This window comes from Corticium candelabrum, chromosome 16, assembly GCF_963422355.1.
Source record: "Corticium candelabrum chromosome 16, ooCorCand1.1, whole genome shotgun sequence".
NCBI lineage: Eukaryota > Metazoa > Porifera > Homoscleromorpha > Homosclerophorida > Plakinidae > Corticium > Corticium candelabrum.
In genome coordinates, this window is record NC_085100.1 from 3,321,170 (window position 1) to 3,349,131 (window position 27,962).

A 27,962-nucleotide genomic window follows, 5' to 3' on the forward strand; every position below is an offset into this window, starting at 1 on the left:
GATAGGTATACAAAAGGAGAAGCACTGATTTTCAGTGAACAAAACACGATTTCATGCACCTACAATATTTTGGGCTTTCAGGAAATGACACTATTGATGGAACAAGGATAATGTTACAACCTTCGCTCGTTGGTTCTTTGTGCAGCTTTTGAGGTCGTAACTATGGGCGGTTTTAGGCGTGGCATAGGTACCAGAGCCAAAACAAAATTAGATGTGGGAACGTTACAAATGCAGCTAGATTAGGGGTTGCTTCTAAATGCATGTACAAATGTAGTTGTTTCCAAGTGCCAAATGTTACAAGTCGGAGAGCCTGGACGCTAGGCCGGCTGGCAATCTTCGCCTTAGGTGATGAAGTGACGGGGGGGGGGGGGGGTGATCTTGTTCTGTTTGTGGGTGGGAAACATACATTAGCTAGATTAGGCGTTGTTTCTAGATGCATGTTACAAATGTAGTTGTTTCCAAGTGATGGAACAAGGCAAATGTTACAAGTCGGAGAGCCTCGTCCTTACGTGATGAAGTAACGGGCGTGATCATTGTTCTTTTTGTGGGTGGGAAACATGTTACAAATGTAAAGCAAAACAAGCAGATCACCACCAATCACAAGAATGTAAGTCTCGTTCTTTGTGCAGCTTTTCGAACTCAGTTGTTTGTGCCACTTCTCTAGCTAGACGTCTGGCTGTTGCGTATTAGCAGCTACCAAACAAAGAGAGGTGGAGCCTCATGATGTCATCACGTTGTCTATTGGTCGGTAGTAACACCACTTCTCAACTATATATACGGTCGCTCGGTCGGTCGCTCGGTCATCGAACGATTACTATACCTTCAGCCCGGAAATCCGGGCCTCGGGTAAATACAATTACGGTATGTGACATTTGGAGGAAACACATACAAAAAGTGGGATCTGCTGTATTGTGATTCTCAACCTAAACACTGTAGTCTCAACTGTCTAGTAATGGTAACATCCACTCAACTGTTCCTGTGCCAGGACTTCTCCACGGTCTCTTGTCTAAGGTAGGAGCAAGCATACATGATTTCCCAGCAGCAGCAGCAGCAGCAGCAGCAGCAGCAGCGATATCATTTGATGACATCCATGGACCAGTTTCAATCTAGGATGCACTCATACTGACCACACAGACCACACAGACTAGCACACATGGAAAGGCTCTCACAGATTGTGTCACTTGTGCTGTCCATATTTGTTCCTTGTGACCGACCATGTGATCAAGACAATCATACAGTAAACTTTGCAAATTTCTTGCCAATACGTCATACTCAAACAGATACAAATTCTGAAGGAGTGTTCTGACGTCATCTTTGTAAAAGATGCAACTGATACCGTCATACTGCACGATACACGGTGAAGAGTGCATCTCACCTCTCAAGCCGTGTGCAGCGTTCCATAACTGTTCAAGAGCTTCAAGCAAAGCACTCTCTTCATGAGGCGAGCCTTCCTTCAAACGATGTTTCTTACGTTCAGCTTTCCGCCGATTCTTACTTGATCTACTACAGAAATAAATCCACACACACAGATGCACACAAGCTACTATCAGTTCAACATTTCCAATTGCTTGCAACATACGCCGTAGATTTTGAATAGTTTGATGACTGATAAGATCGTTCTGATACACTAATAGTGTCTGAATACAGATCAGAGTCTAGAGGTCCAGCCTCTTCCAGATTGTTGGGAAATGACTGAGAACTCTGTTGCTGAGCACGAGATTTCTCTTCACGAACTACTATCAGTCTAAGTCTGTGTTGCTCAAACTGCTGGCTCCAGGAAGTAACACTACTCACGTAATTACCTCCAGCTGCAAATACGTCCTTGCAAGTTACAAAGATACTACAACTTTCATTTCCATAACTACTGTGATACTTTCTAGGAGTGCAGGACGTAGATGAGTCTCAATGAGATCAGTTCGTTCAAGTGTATGAATCTAAACAGAAGACTGAGGTCAAGTCAGAACCAGTCCAGTTAGATCAAGTAGGAAAGCTAAAGATGTTTATTGGAAATGAATTCTACAGTGCCATCTATGTCAGTTGGTGCTAAAATATTTGGCATTCGAAAGGCTGTAGATGTACCAGTCTTAGAGCATCATCCCAAAGTGTACCAGATAACAGACATACTACTGCTTCTTCTGGATCCTAAAAATAAAAAGAAACACAGTAAACGATTGCTTGCTTTCATTCTACCTGAAAGCAGTAAGATTATGCATCTAATCCCAAGTAAATGCACTATGTAATGATATAAGGTGTCATTAGCATCAGAGTATACACACAAACCCCACCGATTGAAGTTACAGTGCCAGTCGTAATTGAATGAAGACAAAACATCAAGACACATTCAAATTAATGAAAACGAAAACACTATGTATACCCACACACTGTATTCACACGATGCTTGACTCACAGATGCATACGTTTGGAAGATCTGGGATGCATCGCTGTACTTCTTCATTCCTTTCAGACGTTCTAAATGCCAAAATTTAACACACTGTAGACCACAATCCCTAGTTTAGTGCTGACCTCCCAATGAACGAGCAAGTCTTAGTATCTCAGCTTGTGGCAACTTGAGTTGAAAAGCTACAGCAAATGCCCGTCTCCAACTGCCACACTTTTCAAATGCATCTAAAGATTCTTCCAGAAGGCCATAACGACACAGAACTAGAAACAATCTACAATAATCATGCCAACACCAGCACAATATAAATACTTCTCAACCTAAGCCTGCCTCTTCTAGTTTATTAATGACAACAAGATGCTTGCCATATGCAGCAGCAACAGCCTAGCAACAATCTGTAAGTACGAAGTCCACAAGATGTAGCCCGTACGTAATATTATAATCATACTTTGCAACAAGTAGCGTCTTCTTGAAATAACTGAAACGCTGTCATATACAGACCTTGCTGCTTGATTAACTCAAGACTTTCTTCAAACTTCTCAGTGCCTAAAGCCACAAAAGCATGCAATAAAAATTACTCTCTTGCTCGAAAAAATGCTACAAATTATTGTAATGAGGACAAAATGTGCTGTTTCTGACTTATACAATCATTTCATGCGCATATAGTAAAAAACAGTACAGTTGAACCTCACTAATCCGAACCTCGCTATTCCAAATCCTCGCTACTCCGAATACCTTTGGCGCCCTGCCCTGCCTTGCGTACCCAGATCCTACTCGGCAACCTGATCCGGATTGCGGTTATCTAGTTTTCAGCAAATGTGCGTATCTGACCATTTTAAATCCTGACTGCCACACTACTTAGAAGTACATGTAGTTGTTGCAGCGGTCTCTTTTCCCACACTCATGACATAGTGTAGAGATATACGTAAATGCACCAGTGGTCTGGGTGTCTGAGGCACGGTCTGCACCTCCAGCGCTACGCATTTGGGCATATTTTTTAGTCCGAACAACTTTACTAAACTATTTGGCATAGGGCTGTTCGGATTAGCTGGGTTCTACTGTACATGAATACAAACTAACAACTAGAAACTTAGCAACTGATCTCGTATCCATAGCAATACAACATTCTTTAAATCGTCAATAAAAATCCTCGTTTTGTTTTAGAACGTCAGCAGCTTGAGATTGTAACGTATCCGACTTCCATGCTTTGACTAGACTTTCTACTTTTTTGTTCAACTTAAGTTAAATCAACCAAAGCACAATTGCATTTCTGACTGCCCTCTTCAGCCACCCCCAGAACTAAGAAGAGTATTCAGAACTAACACCAAATGCTTAATCTCCTCAATCATTCCTAGATATCTGCTATCCTAGAGTGTGCATTACATTCATTTGATTGTAAAAATCACAGTTAACAAACCACATTTGCTGATATGCTCCAAAGCCAGTTTGTAACGTTTCAGATAGCGGTCTATTCGATATTTATCGTAATTTGTCATGTAACGAAGCTCGTTCAAGAAAGGAAGATACTCTTTAGGATCCTATATAAATCAGACAGCAAACACTTACATGACAAACCAAATAATGATTAAAACTGAATGCACCTTTTGAGATTGTTCGGCAACCATCACAACCAAATTGAGGTCGTACGTTCCTAAGGCAACATCATACAGCTCATTGACATCGATCAGCAGGGTAACAAATTTGAGAGCATCGACGGCAGAAACGCATCCAGGCTCTGGCTGACGATCTAAATAACAAAAATGTCCCTACAACATATCACAACACACCATGTATCAACGTACGGTGCAAAGTCTGGATTTTGAAAAGTGCATCTTTAAGCTCCGGTTTTGTTTTCTTTATGTGAGTCATCAAAATGGACAACATAAATCTGCAGTCAAAATCCTTCACATTATTATCACATAATTTAACTTAAGAGACGTGGTATCACTTGTCAGAGTTGGCCTTTTCCAGTTTTTCTCTCAATGCATTGCACACTCTGTCAACTTTGTCCACTGCATCAATTTTGCTAAAATACATATTAATTAAGACAACGTCAGTTTAGAGACACATAGTCTCAAATGGCACACAGTGAAGGCTTTCCAGACCAGCCTGGATACATCGTTTGTGTTACGTCTTCGTCTCTGTACAATAAGACGATAACAGCTTGATAAACCAGTCATAACGTAACTGCTAGAGACCTTATACCTCAGATCAGACAAAAATAGGTTGACGTTATCAACCGTTTTCAATTGACCGATCACGGCATCCAAAGACTCTAAGAACATCTACAAAATCACTAAATACACCACAGCCACAATATCTGAGCATAAATGCTACATTTGGATTATGGTCATACAACAGATTCATGTTAATACGATGTTTTCTCATTGCTGTGAAAGCAGCGCCATACTGTCCACTAAATGCACACATCATTACAAAGCACTTAGCAGCATCTCCATCTACCACCAGTCATACCTGTCTATTTGTTTTCTCACATGAGTTAAAAGCAACGTTCTTGGACAAATCGTTTCAAGATTGCCTCGAGGCATCTACAACATTATGCATGTCAAATATTCAACTGCTGACTTCAATATCAAATAGCAACCTGAAGCACAAGTTTACTATCACCTGACACGACAGATACAATCCTGCTTCCTCGCTCAATACGACGTATTGATTCACTTAGTGTGCTACTCTTGTCTTTGGAAAAAACAGAATTTATACCTGAAAATATATAGTGGTAATGATTGTTCGTGACTGTTTAAGATAACCAATGATTATTGCTAACATTCTAATGAACATGATAAGGGGACAAAACGACAGGTATGGCTGTGAGTTGTGAGAAGAATAAACTCATCGTGCACAGCAAATGATGTGCAGTCTTGAACAATCTATAAATACAAACAATACAATTAGCCATAACTCTACTACAGTACAACCCCGACAATCCAGACAAAATTTATTTCCACCAGAAAAGCATGCGTCTTTCACGTGTTTCCCCGTGTGACATCGTTTCAACACAAAAACCTGCAAACCTACTCCAAAATTGGAACAATAGAGGACTTTTACATCTAATTGTTAAATGTGTAAACATGTTGAGTCGTTGTTGACCTAGCATTGCTGTATATTAATTAATTAAAGGGGAACTCTCACCAAAATCAACCATTTCTCAGATCAGAGCTGTCACTTCATGACACAACCCTTTGCAACTGTTTACTGCAGACGTTCACCGTAACAAAGAAGTAAAGCATTGAAATTACCTGTGTGGGTGTGTTTAGTACCCGTATGGCCATCAGAGTAACTCTGACTGCTGGTTAGCAAGGAAGACAAGGTAAGGATTGAGACACATATGGTGGGAAGTTGTGATTTATTGACTAAAGCAAACGGGGACCCCAAACTTATCATGCAAGTATCGACTGTGTCAATACAACCGTGAAACCTCAAAAGAAGACCTTCTTTTAGATTAGTTCATAAATCATGTCTCGCTGCATTTTGGGTGTGTTAGGAGCACTTGGTATGGTCCAACCTAAAGTACTTACTTCCAGATGAGGACAGAGAGTAAGTTATAAGGGAAATCGTCTGAGCAACTTGTGGCCCATTCTTTGCTTCTGTGGCTGGGTGGACCTTAAGCTTCCTGCAGGAAGATACTACCTTGTATCTTTCTTTCAGCAAGTTTTAGTATTTGGTGTGGATTCTCCTTTAAAAAATTGTTCATTATGTACTTGTCTGTCAATGTATGACTGAGCCTCAAGGAAGTCGCATCATTTCATTTACCCAGATTTTCGATTATTCAGACAACTTGGCTTCTGCCAAAAATTCCGGAAAAGTGGAGTTGCACTGTACACAAATCAGTAGCTTAGTATATATACAATAACCATCACTACTTTACATTCAACTGTTTATTACCAAACACATTCGTAGCATTTATAACTGTACCTCGTCATTGTTCACAAAAAACCTTGCCCAGTCAGAAAGACCAAGCACGACCTCCTGTACAAAAATAGAAATGTCTACCATTACGCAGTAGCATTATTTACATGTCGGCATACCTCCCCGCCAACTATGGCTGTTTCAATCAAAACAGCCGGTAATGGAAAGCAAACGTCCTGTCCAGCTGTCATAGTCCACGGCAACACAAATGGCACATTATCAGACTTGCAGGCTAAACAACACCAACAATGTCATTTTTATAACAACCGGCAGCAAACAAAATATAACCCGAATGATATTTCACAATTGACCCATTGATAAACTCAACGACAACAGTCTGAGTATCGGCATTCGCTTCAAGTTGCAGAACAGGCATCTCCAACAAACACTTGTGTCTGTCCACATGTAGCTTGTCATTCTCTTATCAGTACAGAGCGCAAAATAACTCGTACCTAAGTGTAACTGCTATAGTCTTGCAAGCCTCGTCAACTTCGAAACCAAACTCCATAAGGCAATCACTTCTAGAGTCAGATTGCCATGCAATACTCAAAAAAGTGTCTGCTTTCCACCATTTCAAGTGTCTAATAGAATAATCTAATGATGAAACATGTGACCATCAAACCATGTGGCTCAACAGATCGGTTACAAACGAACCTATTAAAGTGGCACTTGCTACAACACATGGTGGAAACATTGCTGCTTGAAATCCATTGAGACGCTCTTGTTCAGTGCCTGAATGAGAGCCGGTTTGCCTGAGCAAAGTAAGAATGTTGTCCGAGGTGAGAACAAGTATGTCATCACAACATGGTGGAGGACTGAAAGCGATCTGGTTCACACAACATGACATGTTGATAGTATGAGCTGCCATTGGGGGTGGAACAACCTGATGTCTTAAAGATGTAAGAAGCAACTTTGCTACAAAGAGTTCACACAAATACTTAGTAATCACTGCTTCACAAGTCAACAGTCTTTACCTCCATCTATTACTGCCACAGTAGAATTGTTCTCTGAGCAATGTCCTTTACTCTGATCAATACCAAAACGAAATTCCTTCCACATATACCGACCATCTAGGCATACCAAAATGAATAATATGCATACAAAGTACAAGCAAGTATGACATGTCAGTGACATAAATTCTAATCAAAATGGATCAGAGAATGTCTACAATTTCTTTGTAGAACCTCAATTAGCAAAGCCCTTATATGCTAACACTCAGCTGTGTTGGCTTAATTTCCAACATACATTAGACAAGATAAACACAAACTTCATTGCACTATAATTTCCATAAAGCAAGAGACGTGTTGATTATGACAGCAATTCCCTGCCTACGACACGTGACAGGGCTTCTACCATTACGTTGCATACAAAAACCGTGCTTATTTCTGTATAAGCCAAATTGACAAAACAGACTTATGTTCAAGGCAGGCCTATATGCCATTTCAACAAGCAAGATTTGTTAAAGTATAGTGACAACCATATACCACTTGAAAAGGCAAGATTTGTTAAGATACCAAGTACATACTGTAGACATGAACCATACACCATTTGAAAAAGCACAACTTGTTAAAATGACCACCATGAGATGCCAGTTTCAAGAGCGTGTAGTAACACCAGCACTTTCTTTGTTTTCATTGTCATACTGACACAAGCACATGTGCACGTTCACACTCGTGTACACATGCAGAGTGTCTTGAACAAAAGCTCGTCTTCTACACACGACTGTCTTACACGCAGCATGAAGTCTTCAATTTTGCAGCGTTTACTTGAAATCAACATTTATTCAAGATCGGTTATTATATGCAACTTTACGGTATTTTGACTGAATTTCAAAGACAAAGAGCATAAAAATGGCAAAAGTACAACTGACATTTTTGTCCCAAATATAAAACAAGTTTAAACACACGTATTAACAATTTTCAATGTAACATGTGCACAGAGTACTTGCAGTAATTAAGCTTTCCAAACCATAATAAAACATTACCAGAAAGGAGAAAGTGAATCTTGTAGACCAATTCAGGATCCCAAACCATTCCAACCAGCTTTTCATTCGACAAGACAAACTCTTGCTTGAGGTACCAATGGTAGTTACCAACAGACCACATTTGCACTGCAAAATCAGTCATCATGAAGACAGTCTTTCAATTCATCAACAAAACACTCACACACCAGTCGACTGTGTTGACAATTTAACATCCCCTGTAATGCTTTTGTGATACACCTCCAGCCATATGGCAAGAATAGATGAATCAGCGTTCCATTGCAAGTCTCTGACCTGCCAAAACATCAACATTAAGATAAAATAGTATTTAGAAATATTTAATTTCACCTGTGCTTGTCCTCTGGCAAAAGGTAATGTGAATTCTCCATGTCTCAAACCGTTTTTCTCAAAAAAGATGACATCATGTCTGTGAGGCTTGTATTGGCTTGAAGCAATTAGGCTACCACTGGGTCTAAATCAATGGTGTTAATCAAGAATTTTACTGTTGATAGTTAAGTCAGCATTCTCACTTCCAGCAGACAGTCCCTTCCAATCCATCTACTGGTTCACTTGTTGACTGACGAGTACCTTCTCTGTTGTAGACATGCAGCTCGCGAGACCCTGATTCAAAATGAAAGTTAAATCTCTACACAAAAGACATTAATGAATAGATGTGGTCAACCAGACAGAAAAACAAACAGGAAAAACAACCAGAGAGACAGAAAAGACAAAACAGACAAACGAACACCAACATGAAGACAGACAGACAGACAGACAGGCAGACAGACCAACAAACAGACCGACAAACAGATATAATACCAATTAACAAAAAACCGACATAATTTAAACAAAAAGACCAGCAAACAGAGGATACTGATCGATAAGAGAAATTATTCAAATACAAACAGACACAAAAACAGAAAGATAAACAGACAGATAAACAAACAGAAAGACAAACAAACAAACAGAAAGGCAAACAAACAACGAAAACCCAATACATTAAAACAAAATTGTTCAACTCCATTTACAAAAACATAGACAACTTACCTGACTCTACATTAATGGTGCTGCACACAAAGTACTGACCATCCCCACGCCAGCTTACTCGTGGCTGACGATCATCCCACGCTAACACTTTGCCAACATTCTATACAACCAACAATTCAGCACAAACACCAAACACATAAGCACAAAATCATAAATACCTGTCCTTTATCTGCAGATACATCAGGTTTACCTTCACTGCCATGAAACTGCGTTTCCTTCTTACCCCATCCGACATTTACAAATGCTCCTGAATATTGGTATCAAAATAGAACTATTAAGTGTCAATTACACAATGTCTTCTATTATGAAATTGCTCATCAACTAGCAGTTTAGAAAATAGAGTTAACACTAAATCAACAAAGAAAAACTATATAATGTATTTGGCTCAAATTTTTAGTAGTCGAGCACTCATGATCATAATTATATACTTGGTATACCACACACATATAATACTTTGGTACAGCACTGTAGAAATTTGCTATAATAGCTTTTAGCCAAACAAAGGCCACTTTCAACATAAACAATAAACGAAGGCTCAAGAGCAACACACAGAGAGTGAGCAATTAAACAGGATTCTAACTAGAACCATTTGACTGTGTCCAACCGAAAACACACAACACATGACACAAAAGCTTATAGGTTTTACCTATGAAAAAATTAGAGCTATCTTGAGACTGAGGTCATCTAAATTGCCGTAAAATCTTGACAAACACCAAAAGGGGCGTAGCCAATATAATATGGTAATGAGGCATGTGATGATTGGGCTGCAACCCTAGCAAGAATCCTGAATTAAACCTATAAACGAAGACTGCAAGGCAACAAATTGTTGGCATCTCAAAATGCAGCAGCCAGTCATTCGGCGGTTGATGATAAATAAGCAATACGGACCAGATTGCAAAACAGACTTCATTTTATAAACCAACAAAGGGCATTGAGTTAACAGATGAGATAATGCCAATTAAGTAAAGCGACACTGTCAAAATTATAGACTCAAATACCTAGGATTTGAACAGCCCCGCAAACTTGAATTTAGGTAGAAATTTTCAAGTTCTCCAAAACAAGCAATCTTTGGCAAGTGCGATTTCACCCATAATTATATTGTGTTATCTGCCATGGTTTGGCAATAGATCAACTTTTGTTGTGCTTTGACTGCCTGACTGCCGCTAGATCGTCGTACTTGACTAGGTCATTGCGTATCAATTAGATACGTCGTATAAGTTTTGCAAATATAGAGCAGCCATAGCGTTTGTTTTCGACTTTGAACGGTTCCTTTCTACTGCAAAACGGGCCCTTTACAAGCCGCACGTGATGAATGAGAGTCCAGGAAGTTGTCACACCGGTATCTCAGAAGAGAAGCCACAGAGGTGCACGTCAATGAGGCAGGACGTCGTCACGAGTGCACAGCAAGTGTTATAAAGACCATTCCTAGTACGCATAGTATCTAGTATGCATTTCGTCACAAAACGACATTATGCTGTCCTAGGAGTCCCAATGTAGGTTTGTGCAAAGTGTGACATGCTTAGAGCGCACAAGCATGCGCACAAATCTTGACAATGTCAGTTTAAGAAACAAAATATTACAGGCTTTTATATCTTAAACAGTTAATTAATTAATGTGCCTAGTATTACATCTTGAAGTAAGACAAAATAGGACACTGTAAATAAACGATAATTCTAACCCACAAATGTTCAACACTACAAACAACTATAAGAGCAGAAGCAGTCTCTCACCTTCGCCAAACTCATCTGTTTGAATAGGTACTTCCAGGAGAGGATCAAAATCCTTAGACATCAAAATCAGAGTGCTAGCACCTAAAATTAAATAAAGAGATACAACAAATGCACGAAGAGTATTACTAAATAGCTCGTTTCACCAGTAATAAACACAACAACTTCTTGGTCGGGACTCCACGACATGCAACGCAAGCCCGAATGCACAGAACCCATACTCTCGACCTAATACAAGGCGCACACACATACACAGATGAAGTACAGATGACATAGAACACTGTGACGGCGGTTACCTGTTTTGTTGACTGACTGCAGAGCAACACGTGACCCGACAATGTGGTCACACAGACTGCATCATGTTCAGTGACATACTCCAAGCCTACAACTCTGTCATTTCCGTCATCTTGTAGATATCCTCCGTCCACAAGCGAAACCTCCCATAAAACCTAGATATAGACGTCGTGAGAAGAATGCAAGCGACAGACGGCACCAAATCCGTGTCGGTTTGCTTGCCTCTTCGAGTTCCACGGACAATGAGACTAGTTTGTCTTCGACGACGACAGAAATGCAAGAAATTTCGGCTGCACAAACAGTGAAGCAGCTAGCGTTCTGTACCTTTGAGTTGGGCATAGAAACTGCAGAGCGCAAAACGTGCAAGTTTCGCATGGTTAAATAATTGATATCAATGAGTAAGCGCTGCGCGTAAATCGCGATTCCAGGGACAACAGCACACATACAGTATTAATTAAGAACTAAATGTTTTAGAATGCAACCCAGCCCAGCCCGAAGAAACTGGTTACGCGAGAATACTCTCTAAACGCGAAACTAAAGGTTCACTAATTAGTGCTCTAGATCAGGGGCGTAGACACAATTCTAAAACTGGGGGGGGCTTAACCAAGAGGCCTAATTGTGCTTTTGCGCATGCGCCCAGTGCACGTTCATCACCCGACTGCATCCGTATCACAATGTCTCTGATAGCGTGGCTGCGGAAAGCGCAACAACCGGATGGAAGTGTAACTAACTATCCCACTGGCATTGACCATGAAAGCAATGTCTCAGGTGAAGAAGACGCCCAAGAGCACGCCCAAACTAGCAACGTGGCTGGACCAGCCTCTACAAGTTCTGAAAGCGGCCACCACTCTCACCAGCCCGACGCAACTGATGCCTCCGAGACAAGACCGGTTGCTGGCGCCCAGCCTCAGCCCACCTTGATGCCTTGGAGTCCTCACCAACCCTTGCTGTCCTTCCCATATCGCACATTTGCTAAGCAGCAGCGAGCATTCTGTTCTTCTTGGTATAGAAGATACCCGTGGTTGCATTATCAAGAAGCAGATGACAAAGTCTTCTGCTTCTACTGCCAGGTGGCGGAGAAGAAGGACTTACGCTCAGTTGCTCTGCGCGCTGGGAACTTGGACGATAAATTCGTGAGAACTGGCTTTACAGACTGGAAGAAAGCACTCACTAAATTTGAAAAACATCAGAAATCAGTCTTTCATCGTGATGCTATGGATATGGTGGTTGGCAAGGAACAGAATGTTGGGCAAATGCTAGGGAAAGGTTATGCAGAAGAAATGGTTGAGAATAGGAATATGTTACAGATAATTATTAGTTGCATTCGATACCTTGCTCGGCAAGGTCTCGCCATGCGTGGTCGGTCTAAACCTGAAGGTAGTGTCGCTCTTGAAAGGGATTCCAACTTAATGCAACTCCTCATTATGCGTGCTGAAGACAATCCGAGGCTCTGGAAATGGTTAGACAAATGCCAGGCCAAGTTCACAAGCCCCTGTATACAAAATGAAATTCTCAGTATCATGGCATTAATGATTCTGAGAGATGTTGTTAGGAAGGTATCGGGAAAGTGGTACACTATCATGGTAGATGAAACTACAGATTTGTCCAATACTGAACAAATGGTCTTCTGTCTTCGATACGTAGATGATGATCTGGAAGTCCATGAGGAAGTAATAGGGCTGTATAGCTTAGACTCAACTTCTGCTGACTCTATACTAGCAACAGTTCAAGATATCCTGTTACGCATGAATCTAAGGATTGACCATTGCCGAGGCCAGTGCTACGACGGCGCTAGTAACATGGCAGGAGCGAAGTCAGGCGTTGCAAAAAGACTAAATGATCTAGAGCCCCGTGCGTTGTACACACACTGCTATGGTCATGCATTAAACCTAGCGACTCAGGATGTGTTGAAAGGTATCAAGGTCATGCGAAGTGCTCTGGAGACCGTACATGAAATTACTAAGTTGATAAAAAAATCACCCAAACGTGAAAGCATCTTCAAGAAGTTTAAAGATGTTGTCACTGCTGGCTCTCCAGGACTACGGATTCTTTGTCCTACACGATGGACGGTCAGGGCTGAGGCATTAACGTCAATATCTGAAAACTACACTACACTTCAGATGACTTGGGATGTGGCAAAAGAAGCCACAAAGGATACTGAGATGAGAGCTAGAATTGGAGGAATCGCTTTGCAGATGGACACATTTGACTTCGTTTATGGTGTTGAACTTGGAAGAAAGCTGCTGAACATAGTGGACAACCTGTCCCGATCCTTACAGAGTTCTACTATTTCAGCATGCGAAGGCCAAAAGCTAGTCAGTACTACAACAACAACTATCCAGTCAATGAGATCTGATGAGTGCTTTGATATATTTTGGAAGTACGTTGAACGCAAAAGATTGTCACTTCAAGTGCCATCCCCTACCCTTCCACGACGTAGGAAAGTTCCAAGACAATTCGAGGTAGGAGAAGGTGCAACAGTACATCCAGTAGAAGTGAAGGAGATCTATCGAAGGGCTTACTTTGAGGCCATTGACTTGATTTTAGCAGCAGTCAAAGATAGATTTCATCAGAAAGGATTCAACATGTTACAGAAATTAGAGACAGTTGTAACTTCTCTTCAGCAACCCCAGCAATCGGAAGCACTGAAAGAGATTGTCAATTTTTATGGTGATGATTTCAGTCACCCAGACCGACTTCAAACACAGCTCACTCTTCTTCATGCAGGTACTGAACAGCCACTGACGGATGTACGGTCTCTGGTCGTATACCTCAAATCCTTAAGCAGTGCAGAAAGACAGTTTTTTTCTGAAGTCATCAAAGTAGTCAAGCTCATTCTGGTAATGCCGGCAACAAACGCCACAAGTGAAAGAAGTTTTAGTGCTCTCCGTAGACTCAAGACATGGCTACGTTCTACAATAAGTGAATGTCGTCTCAACTGGTCTATGATACTCCATATCCATAAGGACAAAACTGATGCATTACCAATAAAAGGTGTTGCGAATGAGTTTGTTACACGTAATGAAAGCAGAAGACGACTATTCGGACACTTTGATTAAACTCTTTTGAATTAGTAAATGTAGTGTTGTGTTGTACGCGTACTGCCTATCCCTTAATGTATCAAAGATTTGAAATACAAGTCTCAAATTCTGGGGGGGGCTTGAGCCCCCAAAGCCCCCCCGGTGTCTACGCCCTTGTAGATTAGCTAGATTAAAGAGTAAGTCTTAGACTCTACTATTATCACAATACCCCTTTCCGCTGCGTCATACTTCTGGGCGAAAGTATGACGCGGCGGAAAGGGGTCTGGCTACAAAAATGCCCGGAAGTCTGACGCGACGGAAAGAGGTCTGGCTACGCGAGACAAACCAAATATATCAATACCAAAAAACAAGAGAGAACCTAGAGCTACGTAAAGACTTTAAGTAATATGTGTACTGCGCTAACAAATAGACTGACTCTACTACAAGGTCGATCTCTTCATCACGTGAACTGTCGCAAAACACGCACACTAGTTAGCTAGAAAATAAAGGAAGTCCGTAAATCGAAAACACCACACATCAGTGGCCATATACATATATCGTCTTGCTTGACCTTGAAAATTTCACGTACTAAGGCTAGTATCTCTAAAGCTGTAGCAGATTTAAAGACATGTATACACGCTCACAATAGTAAAACACAGAATGTATCTGTTTCTCACTTTCAGTGATCCTAATGTGTCCAAGAGGAATGTTCACTGCGCAGTCGTATCATGTACTACCATTCACCAATGCTTCGTTCGATTTATTCTGACTGTAGGCCAGCCAGTATCTAGCTGCAATAACCACAAGACATTCAGTGCAATCCTCGTATCGTATATCCTTTCTGCTCCACATTAACAGCACGTTTTCACCTTTTGCAGTGACTTTGCTTGTTGGCTCGTTGTCATGCAGCATGAGCAAAGACTTCGTGAGAAGATGGGTGGCATTTTCGTAGTTTCCTGTCTCGGCCAGACAAACGGCGAGGTCGACTGCAGCTGCAACGATGTACAATCAGATAGTAGATCAAGACAAACGCCAAGCAGGTACAGAATGAAATGAACATTACTGTGAACAATAATTGGATGACCCTCTGGAAATTTCTTCTTCGCGACAGTTAGAGATTCTCTCAATAATTCTCTAACTTCGTCTTTCTTTCCATCTTTACTGAGAGCAACAGCGAGATTCCTCCTTGCTGAACAAAAACAAAGCACGTCTCTAAAGACTTTAAATCGCTTTATGCAGCGGATCGGGTCAATATAATAAAACGTTACTATATGTAGTAGAATTTTAGAGTTACTCCCGTACATGCAATAAGTCAAACATAACGGCAAACAAAACAATATGTTTATGAAATAAACACATACCAATTACAATATTTAAGAGTGGCTCTAAATTGTCGGTTCCTCGAAACAATTCCGCAGCTTTCTCATAAAAATCGATAGAACAAGTGCTGTTGTTCGAGACAAGGCAGCATTCGGCGATTGTAGTAAAACCTGCATTCATTTAAATTGCAAATAAGAAATTTTTTTTTAAACACGTGACAAATTGCTTACACCCAGCAAAGAAAATATGGTTGCGCGGAAGAGTAATCATGTCTAGAGCGTCTTGAGCCAACTTTGTACCGTCTACATCGCCTTGCATGCAATAGCAGAATGCTAGTCGTCTCATTGCTACAGAATCAACATATGCAACGATAAATCATACTAATGTATCTATCTAGATAGAGCTAGGAGAGCTGTGTGTGTGGTGTGCGTGCGTGTGTGTGTGTGTGTGTGTGTGTGTGTGTGTGTGTGTGTGTGTGTGTGTGTGTGTGTGTGCGTGTGCGTGTGTACGTGTTATCAACGCCTGTTATCAAAATATCGTCTTTACAATTTAGATCAGTAATATTTATATACAAAAGCCCAATATATTAATAAACTTTATATCAAATCATCAATCCATTATCGAAATTGAGTTCTAACCTAATGCCAACGTATGAGGTTTCAACGGTAATATGCTTTGACCAATCTTCATAGCCTTTTCATACAAATCCCGAGCTTCTGCTAACCGTCCGATTGACAAATAGCAGCTGCCAAGATTTGTAAGCGCTATACAGAAATTAGTATAAACAGCTCGTGGAAATGCGATGATACGATAAACTGCACACAGTACTTATAGAATAACCCAACGAATGAGTCTCGTTCAGCTCTTCTTTCAGATTCAGCGACTTTTGAAACATTTCGATTGCTCTGTCCAATTCTCCCCACACTTCATATACCAAGGCCAAATCATTGAGAGCTATATATATATAACAATAAAACTATGACCAAACATAGCGGGTATGTATCAGGCAGGCAATGAAAAAATAGAAAGTGTTACACAAGCAGGCTGAGCGGGTATAGCAAGTTTACAAATAGATTCACCTACGGTATACTGCACAGTACACAGTACAAGCACTTACATCGCGATATCTTTCTTTTGTCTCCCTGACTTTCATCAAATTTGAGTTGAGAAAGAAGAACCTCTTCAGCCAGAGAAAACTGAGCCAACATGCGTCGACAGCTTGCCACGTTGTGTCGAGCTGCATGAAACAGCAAAGCAAGGCCAATTCAGCAACACAATCATTAATTATTAGTTAATTTAATGTTTTTGTATCTCTATAGCAACCCTCACACAACTGGCAAAATTTTGTACGCTAGGTACGAAGTTTTTTTTATTAAATACACAAAATGCGCAAACAGCATATTGGTAAGCTCTTTAGATCAAAGAAAACTTTTCGAATTCATAAAAATTGCCATATACATTCATCGCAATACTTGGAATGTACTATCAATGTTTTTCATACTTTCGCTCTAAATGTATATGATAAAGCCTAGCGAGGGAAACGTGGTCTGGCTACGTGAGACTTAGACGCGTTAATGGCACGGCATCTACAACATTTGGCTCGTCTCGAAGAATATTTCACAGCGGACCCGAAGACATGGGCCTTAGAATCTAATATATAAAGCTCAAATTGTCTGTCTGTGTCTGTGTGTGTGTTCGCGTTTGGCGGCCACGTCTTTTGTCCGTTCGCAACCGAAATCGGTACGCACACTCGGCACGCATAGGGTAAGGTTTGTGTAAATTTTTTTTATAAAATTATGCACCGGGTGCCCTCTCGAGGGGTCGACCCCCGCGTAAAATTTCTCGATGACACAAACGCTACACATTCCAGATCATTCGAACACACGCCCACGCCAGTCCTGTGTAGACTGTATGTATCGTCGTCCTTCGCAAAGCTTCGAGCGATCGAATATCTCTTGCCGACGAAACTTAGCTCTTGTAACTAGCGCTTTCGTTTCTATCCAAATTCTGATTGCATTTGCACCAAATCCAACCTACACGTTTTCTGCAACAAGCGCTACACGGGGACTGTGTCGATTTCTATCGAAACTAGCGCGAAGAGCAAGATTCGAACTCATTCACAACATCCGGGACCTATCTTTACACTACCGTATCTTGCCCGCACGAAGGACGGGCCATGTATACTAGTACATAGGCGTAGGAAGTTTGGTGAGATTGGGGGGAAACGCCAAATGGGGGGGGGGTCTAATCGCCGCATTGATACAGCTTTGGAGGCTAAATATTGGGTGGGCCATGGCCCCCTCGGCCCCCCTGATTCCTACGCCTATGTAGTATATACTAATCCTCTTCAGCAAGCATACATCTTCACTATTAGTTTTAACCATCTTACCATTTCTTATTAAATCACTGAAGGAATCATTCTCTTTACTGTTTTCCATAGACTCCAGAGACCGCGTCGAATACGTAAGCGCTATCTCGGGTTTAGCCAACTTTTCGTAAACGTAACCCAAGTCTAGAAGACCTGCAAAACAGTTCATTAAATTAACAAGTATACAAAGACTTTATCTAATCTTTAGTAGTACATTCATTCAATAGTCGAGAGTCTTGAAACTGCGTCTCATTACTTGACTTGGTTTCCACAACTTCCAGTCTTCTTTTTGTCAAGAATTCTGCTGTTCGTAGATGTTCATAATACATGGCCAACCAACAAGCGATCCTAACTAATTTCCAACAACTCTGATCCAACACGAGATCGCTTTCTAGAACAGCTTCTGCCGCACTGTAAACGTGAAGAGCTAAACTGTGGAACTCGCGCAATCGACTTCGAACTTTTTTCTTGCTACGCGGAAAAATGATGGCAAGATGGGTGCACAAAGACTGCAACCGCGAAACGTACGTTTTGTTTCTCATCGCGTACTCTACGACAGCCTGTTGAACAAGATTGTGCATTGAACAAGTGTTCAATTCCTTGTTTACCTCAACAAGAGAATATTTCGACAAGTGACCGACGGCAAGAATGATGCGCTTGCTGCGTCCAATTTCATCATTTGACATTGGAATGGTAACCTCTCTCAGTAGGTCTAAAGAAATGTTAGTAGAATGAAGAAGAGATGCCGTTATCAACACGTTCATAGGATCAGAGTCACCAGACAATAACACGTCTTCAATGTTCATCTCCCAAGGAATAGAGGCGTGGGAGTTGGAAAGCAGACGTTGCTGCATCAACGTCAGCATCTTCATATCGTGAGAGTCAATTTTATTAGCCAACAATCGAAGGTTCGTTCTGTTAAAGGCTCCGACGCTGTTGATATTCTCAGCTTTCAAAACTTTTTTCACGTGCATCATCCGCCAGTACCGCAACAATTCTTCCAAGTCGGAGGTTATCAACATTTTCATGTTCTCCAAGCGAGTTTGCAAACGATGTAAGTACGTTGAAAAACTTAGCACAAACTTGGTTTCTTCCAAATACATCCCTACATGCTTAACCGCTAAAGGAAGAGATTCGACGGGTGGGTCGTTAGCTATTCCCCAAGCACTTTCTAATTCCCTCTCTGGTAGTTCACTAGAGTCTCTGTAACCAGCGAAATAGAGTAATACTGTTAAAGCCAGACTCTGGTTCAGAGGCTTGAGGGAAAGAAAATTGCCGGGCTGCAATAGCTTATGCTTTGACATTCTAGTAGTTATGAGAATATGACATTTTGTTTTCAAATTGGGGATATAATCATCAATAACGTCCAAGTTGTCGGCACCGTCGTAGACTAACAAAACGTTGCCACGGTTAGCAAGAAGTAACATAAATTGTGTAAAGTCTGGGGAGATGTCCACATCTGATTGAGTATGTACGGCAAGATCATTCAACTGTACACACAAAACCTGTTGGTATAAAACACAGAATTCGAACACGAAGAAATACTGTACGTGATTTCTTAGAGAGTGTTGAAACGACGAATAAGACTGAGCATTGAACACAAATACTCCGCCGCCGTATAAATGTCGACATTCTCGAGCATATGCTGCTGCCAGAGCTGTCTTACCGCATCCACCCATTCCACTAATATACTATAAGTAAGTGAAACACAAACAGTATGTGTTGTGATATACGTAAACACATACACACACACTCACTCACTCACTCACACACACACACACACACACACACACACACACACACACACACACACACACACGTACACAAACACACACAGACAGACAGACAGACAGACACACACACAGACACACACGTACACACACACACACACACACACACACACACACACGTACACACACGTACACACACACACACACACACACACACACAGACAGACAGACAGACAGACAGACAGACAGACAGACAGACAGACAGACAGACACACACACAGACACACACACACAGACACACACGTACACACACACGTACACACACACACACACACACCACGACACACACACACACACACACACACACACACACACGTACACACACGTACACACACACACACACACACACACACACACACACACACACACGTACACACACGTACACACACACGTACACGTACACACACGCCCCCCACACACGTACACACACGTACACACACACACACACACACACACACACACACACGTACACACACGTACACACACGTACACACACACACACACACACACACACACACGTACACACACGTACACACACACACACACACACACACACCACACACACACACACACACACATGTACACACACACATGTACACACACACGCGCGCGCGTGCGCACGCACACACGCACGCACACACACAATGAACAACGGACAAATGTTAAGCCCTCCACGTCTTTTGACGTCGACCTTGAGGTCAGTTGCGGAGATAGCTCCCCCTGCCTCTAGAGACGGGGCCTCGATGCGATACGTGGAGTCTTGGGGCCAGCGCTACAATCCAGCTGGAGCTTGGCCAGAATTATCCAGGGCACTGACAATGGTGCAGCTCTGAGACTGGACACCAAGGCCCACACCTACCCGTCTGCTGCACGATGTTGCTGCCAAGCCAGCGGTCATGTCCACCCCAGTCAATGACCAGGTACTCATTTATACTCCTGAGTCGAGAGAAGCAAGTGTGGGTGAGTTTCTTGCTCAAGGAAACTGCGACAGTGTCGCCTCCACCAGGATGGAACCTTCAACCCTCATCACGGTATACAAGATCCCGGATGTCATCACCAACGCTCTACCATCTGCTCCACCGCGCCCCGCGCACACACACACACACACACACACACACACACACACACACACACACACACACACACACACAGACACACAGACACAAACACACGCACACACAGACACACGCACACACACACACGACACACACACACACGCACGCACGCACACACACACACACACACACACACACACACACACACACACACACACACACAACTATGTGTTTGTGAGTGTCCTTGTACAAAAATAGTGTACTTTTTGTCCCTAGTTAAGAATGTCTGTTGTAATGAACAAAAGCCGCTCTTTGTACATGCAGTCAAACATGCATACAGGCGATTGCCTCATCGTCACAGTAGGATTTTCTTACATGTGCTATTGTCTCAGTAAGTATCATCTGTTGAGGATCAACTCTCTTTTCGTCTTTCCAGAAAGCATTTGTTATATTCTTGAGCTCAATTTCTCGGCCTATGAAGATCTGAAAATGTTCTTTTTCATATTTTGACGGGAATATGGCAACTATAACCAATCAAAATTACCAAATAAGACATATTTATGATAACTCGATCAATATCACCTTTGCCAATATTTTCTGCATGATTAACCCTTACTAAACCTGGACCGAACATCCAAGCAAGCAACAATAGTGACGAAAGCAGAATTGTCCAATAGGCTATAAATAAAAATAACTTTATTATACCAAAACAACACAGAAATATGTTGACAATAGCTGTAATTATATTATCTATAATTACCTTAGTAGTACATTATACACTACACAGTAGCTCTGGTGTCTACATCTGTTGTTTGCACTAGTCTATAATGTCATTACCCCTCTTCTGATTGATACAACTATACATATCACGGTTTAACTCTATTAGCTGCTATTGTATGATAGTATGTCATTGGGTTTGGGTAGTATCATACTTTAAGCAAATTCAGTAAAACATCTATTTGTTCGCAAATCGTAAGACAATTGTCAAGATTACTATAACAAAACTTATCTAAAATTCATGTTCAAATTACTGTTTGAATATCGCACACGCACACACGCACACACACACACACACACACACACACACCACCACCACCACCAGCACTAGCACTACCAGCACCACCAGCACCAGCACCAGCACCAGCACCACCAGCACAACCACTACCACCACTAAACTAACAAATGCATGAATGCATGATCAGTAGTATTGTTACCCCAAGTATGCTTATGCTTGCGTTGAAGATGTTTGTCTTTCAATTCTTCCAAAGGACCAAGATCTGTCTTGTAGATCCCAAAAAAATCACAAAGTCTACAGACTTTTAGCTTCCCTAGTAAACACATTTTACAAATTAATTAAACAAATCAAAGATGCTACCTAACTGTACATCATTACCATCATGCCATTGTTCCTGAACTTTGCGTTCAACAAACTTGGCAACTTCTATAGCGAAATTTTCGTCTGTTCTCGTTTTTTTCTCGATACCCGTATAAGAAGACATTTGATTACATATCCTGTTTTTAGAATTACCGCACTCATCAGCTGTCATGCCATAGAAAACTGGTAAAATCTTCATGTTTGCGTCATCAAATGCGAGTGCTGCTTCTGCTTCCGCTTCAGGATAACGTTGGTCTTTGAAATAATGGCTCATCACAACGACAAAGAAAGGAGACATCTGAATGGCGTCAGCAATCGTTACTTGTGCTCTCTCTCCCCCTGTCAAACTTTCAACATCCAAGAACGTGGCCATTTGACGTTTCAGCATCTCATTGTATACACAACGTACGAAGTGTTTGTCTTTACCCGTATGACATAAGAACGCGTCGTACTTCCATCCCTGCTCATGCAGAAAAGGCTTCATACAAGACGCGTTCGACGCACTTTCTGTCATTTCCGGAACTTCAGAATGTCTTTTGTTTACCACAAACCATTCCTCTCTCGTTGCACGTGTACCGGCTCAAAAGTGTTTGTGACCTCAATTTCAGGGAAAAATATCTAGTTCAATAAGCAGATAGAAGAATTATAAGTTTCTAACATTTTAGGTACAGTTTTGTCAGTATAAAACAAACATTTAATATAGAGTAAAATATAGTTGTATCATGGCATGTCCCACATTAAAATTCAGTGTAGTTAAATTCTGTGAAAAAATTGTCCATTTTACAGAGTAAACTATTTTCTCATAATATTTAGTGTTGGTGCAGTAAGCATGACCGAGCCTACTCAGCCATCCTATCACTTTTCATACGTTTTAATTAATTTTAAACAATTTACTGCAGTATCCTACAGCATTTAATAGTATACAAAAATGTTTGTTTTGGACCAACTACTGTAGTGACAACTCTATTTCTCTCACTACTAGTCACTAAAATGAATATAATAAATCGGATCTTTATTAGTCAGTAAAATAATAAATCCTAACACCAAACGAAGCAAGAACAGCTTTCCCATGGTAAGACCTCAATTAAACCTGAAACCATCAGAGAACAAACTGTTGACAACCCCCTCTAAAATAATAAAAAATAAGTTAAAATAACTAAAAACTAAATCTTGAAATATTATTATAGATTAATAAAAGTAACTAAAATAATATTAAAAATCAGTTCCAAACATACGTAACAATAATTACATGACCCAGAACCAACCTTTCTCAATATGTTTGTAGTATATAGCTAACTTCATGTGGTACATTTATAATGACCATATAAAAATATTAAAGTATTATAACTATCATTTATAACATGATAATGGTACTTTACCTAAAATATATAAATAAAATCTTATCACAATCAAATCTACCTTTTTTTATTCTAGCAAGCATCCTTGTATTTAATGTATCTGTAATATTGATGAGTTGTTTTCTTAACAACACAGATAACCATAAGTACTGGCACTGGTGTCATATATTCAATATTATTAGTGACCAATTTTCTCAGAAGTTATGGGGTGAAGATAGCGAAACCCATTTAGTTGTTTTCTTGTATCTACTTTTAGACTTGATAACAACCTCTTCCATTGAATAGTAGAAGGCGTAATTTAATTCACGTTTTACATATATTGTTACTGACCAGTTAGGCTCATCAATAACAGTGTTGCTGGTGTTCAAACAAATTTCAAGTTCACGTTTACAATATTTAAAAATTATCTTCAAGTCATTCTCATAAAACATTTAAAAATCTTTATTTTAATTTGTTATCAATAATAAAATTCATAATAGTTATCAGTTTAATATCATGTTTTCAGACTTTGACCATTTGTTGAGAAATAACAATTCAGTTAATGGATTCTGTTCCCAAAATAATTTATAATTAATATGCAGATTGTTCCAATACATTTTAACACAGTTTATTTGACCAAGGGTTAGCGCAAAACCAGTTCATAACATACTTATTCAATACAACCCTTGGCATATTGTACCATCAGTAATGTGGAAGTCTTTATGTCACAGCCTAGAAATGAATACCGGTACATACAAAGGTTGTACTGCTACTTTACTGTCTTGTTTGTAAAAGCAGAGTGTAGTTTCATACTAATAAATTATGTTAGTCTGGGTAGAGAGTTTTCAATGTTTATGTCAACTGCTTCTGATACAAAACACATCGGAGAGGATGAATTTAGGATAGAGCAGAGTAGTGGCATAGATGTGTATTTGGCTATATATACATACATATACATACATATACATCCATCCATCCATCCATCCATCCATCCATCCATGCCCAGTCTATTTGGGCTTCATAATTTTGACAGTTAGTAAATTATTATACGTATGGATTACGTATATTATACGTATGGATTACGTTTGGTGACTGTAGCTGTCTACATTCTAGTTTAGCATATCAGTGATTTCTGTATATTTGGCTGTTTAGTTATATCTGAAATATATCTATCCATCCATCCATCCATCCATCCATCCATTCTAGTTTAGCATATCAGTGATTTCTGTATATTTGGCTGTTTAGTTATATCTGAAATATATCTATCCATCCATCCATCCATCCATGCCCAGTCTATTTGGGCTTCATAATTTTGACAGTTAGTAAATTATTATACGTATGGATTACGTTTGGTGACTGTAGCTGTCTACATTCTAGTTTAGCATATCAGTGATTTCTGTATATTTGGCTGTTTAGTTATATCTGAAATATATCCATCCATCCATCCATCCATCCATCCATATTATACGTATGGATTACGTTTGGTGACTGTAGCTGTCTACATTCTAGTTTAGCATATCAGTGATTTCTGTATATTTGGCTGTTTAGTTATATCTGAAATATATCTATCCATCCATCCAGCACGATTACAATCTCTTCAAGGCCCCTACGCGGGAGCTTGGCTCGACTCTATACCCTCCTCTCGCAAGTTCGCGCTATCGTCTCCGGAATTTAATTTGGCGTCTTGCATGAGGTTGGGGATACCCTTGCCATTTGGAGAATGGGTTGCAAATTGCGAATGTGGATCAAAACTCGACGCTGAAGGTTTCCACCTACTTACTTGCAAGTCTGGCGGCGGTCCCAACTGGCAACACAACAGCCTTGTCGCAAGCTGGTCCGACTGCCTTCTCGATCTTGGTATACATCACCGAAAGGAGCCTCGCAACAGATACAGCAACAGCGATGATAGGCCTGATATCGTCGTATTTGACAGCGAAAATGGCTCATCTCTAGATCTAGATGTTTCATTCGCCCACCCCTGGAGCAAAGACTATCTGAAACGAACAGCTCGAATCTGCGGATTTGCTGCCAAAAAACGTGAGGACCTCAAGTTTTCAAAATATGATCAGGAACGTCTAGCAAGTGGTGACTCACCAGCATTCACACCTCTAGTTTTTGAGCACTTTGGCTGCTGGGGTGAGAAAGCTGTCGACTACTTAAGGGTACTTTCGAGAAAATCTAGGGATGCTGTTGGAAAATCCAACACGGCTGACTTCATAAATTTTTGGCGTAAGCGCATCTCTGTTCAGATTCAAAAGTGCAATTCAAGGGTCCTATTAAGGAAGATTGACAGGCTTACCAACTCAAGGAGACCATACAATCACGGTCAAGACTGGGATGCCCAGTCTATTTGGGCTTCATAATTTTGACAGTTAGTAAATTATTATACGTATGGATTACGTTTGGTGACTGTAGCTGTCTACATTCTAGTTTAGCATATCAGTGATTTCTGTATATTTGGCTGTTTAGTTATATCTGAAATATATCCATCCATCCATCCATCCATACATACATACATATATATATATATATATATATATATATATATATATATATATATATATATATATATATATTCTGTGTTCTACTACAGTTCTTTCTGGAACAAATTTCATTGCAAAAGCTTTTTGACATGCTCAGACATTCTGAAGACAGACATATTCGTCTAGGACATTTAATTAACTAGTATGATGCAACGAAGGACTTGTCTTCTTACCTAGGTAATTAATTTATTGACTATGTAATTGCATGCTATAGTCTAGTACCGCCTAAAATTATTTGAAAAAGGAAATTATATTTCAGAAAACTGACTGCTAGGCAATTACCTAAGTAGAGAATTATTCGAGAAATACTGTAGAGTCCAGGATCTAATCTCGGTCATTTAAAGCTTCGAAGTTTCCAGTTCCAAAAACAATATCACATTTTGATTCTTAATCCATATCACATCCACTCATGGCGCCAAACAGTCTCCTATTGCAGACACAGTACAGCAGTTAAGCATTACAAAACATACATAGAAGTGAGTTGTGGGCTTATTTTAATTAAACATGGCATCAAAAAAGGTACAATCTCCTTCATGTTGATCAATACAATTAACTCTGCTAAGTAGCACTAAACTAGATGTATTAATTACATGTTATCTTGGTTATTAGTCAAAAACGTAGTCTAGACAGAACAACTAACGTTTGACTACACCGTTTAATTAATTACTAGAATCTGCAATAGCTCTACATGTAGCTACAAATTCGATCACTAGAAAACATTTTCAATCAGCCTCAGTCGACTGTGACCGTAAGTACAATGCCCAATGAGACAAAACCGCCTTTTCAGTGGCAGAAACACCTAGAGGCAAACTTCCAACTGACACGACGAACGTCTCAATTCGTCTTGTAGAAACTCAATGCGAAAGCGACTGACCGAGATGTGATCCCGGATGTCCGAGTATTTGTCTCTCAGATTTCACGTTCTGCCGTAGCAACAGTACCATGAGCACTAGCATCACCCCGTAGATATTGTAGTTAGTGGTGATGACTACAACATTAGCCAAATAGAACGTCTCACATCTGTGCCTGAAGAGAGAAAATCACTCGTCAGGTGACCGAGATTATGTCCCGTAAGTCGTTGTCTGCGAGAGTAGACGTTGACAAGACAAAACGAACAATTTGGTGAAAGGAAGCCATAGAATGAGCCTATCGATAGAGATGACTTGCGTCTCAAACGGAGTTGTAGAAACGAGCTGGCAAGCAGTAACCGAGATATGATACTCTGTGACCGAGCGATCAGTCTTCAAGTCTACAGCAGCACCGTTGCGACGGATGCTGATGTGAACCGCTCTACCTAGTTGCTATCCAGTAGGACTTACTATGACGCTAGCGTAGCAGCTGGGTCTTGCTGAAGATCAGGAAATGACGGAGTTAGATCCGGGACTCTATTTCGTCGAGTCTTGCACGATAAATGTCATAAGTACACTGCTACCTAACTAATAAAAAAATAATAAGTACTAATAAACTAAAATTTTTTAGTGTCACATGTACAAGCCGACATTTCCTCACATGCATGACGTAAAAACACAATCCTCTAGCCACCATGCAGACGTGTTCGAAACTACGTGCACGACTGACTAGAGTGTCTATTTTCAGTCTTACCACTGCTTGGACGTTGGAGTCTAATTTCAGTAGAAATAGAGTACTCAGTGACTGTACAGTGTACCTGCAGTGCCGTGGAAAACTTTACGAGTTTAACGCGCGTTAGACACGTCCTTCGTAGACTGTACTGTACTGTAAACCGGACAGAGCCGTATATAGAGAGAGTTGCGACAAC

At 40.6% G+C, this 27,962-nt stretch overlaps 5 protein-coding genes across 6 annotated transcripts; 2 read left to right on the forward strand and 3 right to left on the reverse strand.

Annotated features, from left to right (window-relative positions):
• Positions 1 to 816: 816 nt before the first annotated feature.
• LOC134192072 (elongator complex protein 1-like) lies at positions 817 to 11,744 on the reverse strand. The gene is made up of 36 exons (XM_062660752.1): positions 11,600 to 11,744; positions 11,380 to 11,532; positions 11,230 to 11,311; positions 11,087 to 11,167; positions 9,515 to 9,603; positions 9,357 to 9,456; positions 8,840 to 8,930; positions 8,658 to 8,781; positions 8,498 to 8,603; positions 8,313 to 8,438; positions 7,303 to 7,398; positions 6,983 to 7,243; positions 6,781 to 6,922; positions 6,617 to 6,723; positions 6,448 to 6,560; positions 6,335 to 6,388; positions 5,187 to 5,289; positions 5,004 to 5,122; positions 4,874 to 4,947; positions 4,736 to 4,814; positions 4,604 to 4,683; positions 4,486 to 4,539; positions 4,347 to 4,424; positions 4,201 to 4,286; positions 4,000 to 4,145; positions 3,816 to 3,936; positions 2,847 to 2,944; positions 2,719 to 2,782; positions 2,524 to 2,661; positions 2,408 to 2,469; positions 2,080 to 2,142; positions 1,874 to 1,934; positions 1,580 to 1,808; positions 1,376 to 1,503; positions 1,170 to 1,312; positions 817 to 1,106 (listed from the first exon to the last, which is right to left on the reverse strand). The coding sequence occupies exons 1-36, from the start codon at positions 11,714 to 11,716 to the stop codon at positions 939 to 941; spliced, it is 3,936 nt and encodes a 1,311-aa protein (XP_062516736.1). The 5' UTR covers positions 11,717 to 11,744; the 3' UTR covers positions 817 to 938.
• Positions 11,658 to 18,520, reverse strand: LOC134192073 (uncharacterized). 2 transcript variants are annotated; one of them, XM_062660754.1, is made up of 11 exons: positions 18,300 to 18,520; positions 18,107 to 18,238; positions 16,835 to 16,954; positions 16,546 to 16,671; positions 16,356 to 16,481; positions 15,948 to 16,064; positions 15,759 to 15,887; positions 15,461 to 15,586; positions 15,267 to 15,389; positions 15,075 to 15,188; positions 11,658 to 11,667 (listed from the first exon to the last, which is right to left on the reverse strand). In XM_062660754.1, the coding sequence occupies exons 1-10, from the start codon at positions 18,412 to 18,414 to the stop codon at positions 15,124 to 15,126; spliced, it is 1,179 nt and encodes a 392-aa protein (XP_062516738.1). In that variant the 5' UTR covers positions 18,415 to 18,520; the 3' UTR covers positions 11,658 to 11,667; positions 15,075 to 15,123. The 2 variants fall into 2 exon arrangements, with proteins under 2 accessions (XP_062516738.1, XP_062516737.1); XM_062660753.1 differs by lacking the exon at positions 11,658 to 11,667 and adding an exon at positions 14,793 to 15,006.
• LOC134192192 (zinc finger MYM-type protein 1-like) lies at positions 12,477 to 14,510 on the forward strand. The gene has a single exon (XM_062660893.1). It carries the CDS (start codon positions 12,592 to 12,594, stop codon positions 14,434 to 14,436), a length of 1,845 nt encoding a protein of 614 aa, XP_062516877.1. The 5' UTR covers positions 12,477 to 12,591; the 3' UTR covers positions 14,437 to 14,510.
• Positions 18,434 to 27,864, reverse strand: LOC134192519 (uncharacterized). The gene is made up of 9 exons (XM_062661255.1): positions 27,788 to 27,864; positions 22,324 to 22,923; positions 22,145 to 22,258; positions 21,513 to 21,608; positions 21,306 to 21,454; positions 19,636 to 19,776; positions 18,694 to 19,575; positions 18,547 to 18,645; positions 18,434 to 18,496 (listed from the first exon to the last, which is right to left on the reverse strand). Exons 2-9 carry the CDS (start codon positions 22,817 to 22,819, stop codon positions 18,434 to 18,436), a joined length of 2,040 nt encoding a protein of 679 aa, XP_062517239.1. The 5' UTR covers positions 22,820 to 22,923; positions 27,788 to 27,864.
• Positions 25,227 to 26,132, forward strand: LOC134192298 (uncharacterized). Its single transcript, XM_062661020.1, has one exon. The coding sequence runs from the start codon at positions 25,331 to 25,333 to the stop codon at positions 26,003 to 26,005; it is 675 nt and encodes a 224-aa protein (XP_062517004.1). The 5' UTR covers positions 25,227 to 25,330; the 3' UTR covers positions 26,006 to 26,132.
• Positions 27,865 to 27,962: the final 98 nt, after the last annotated feature.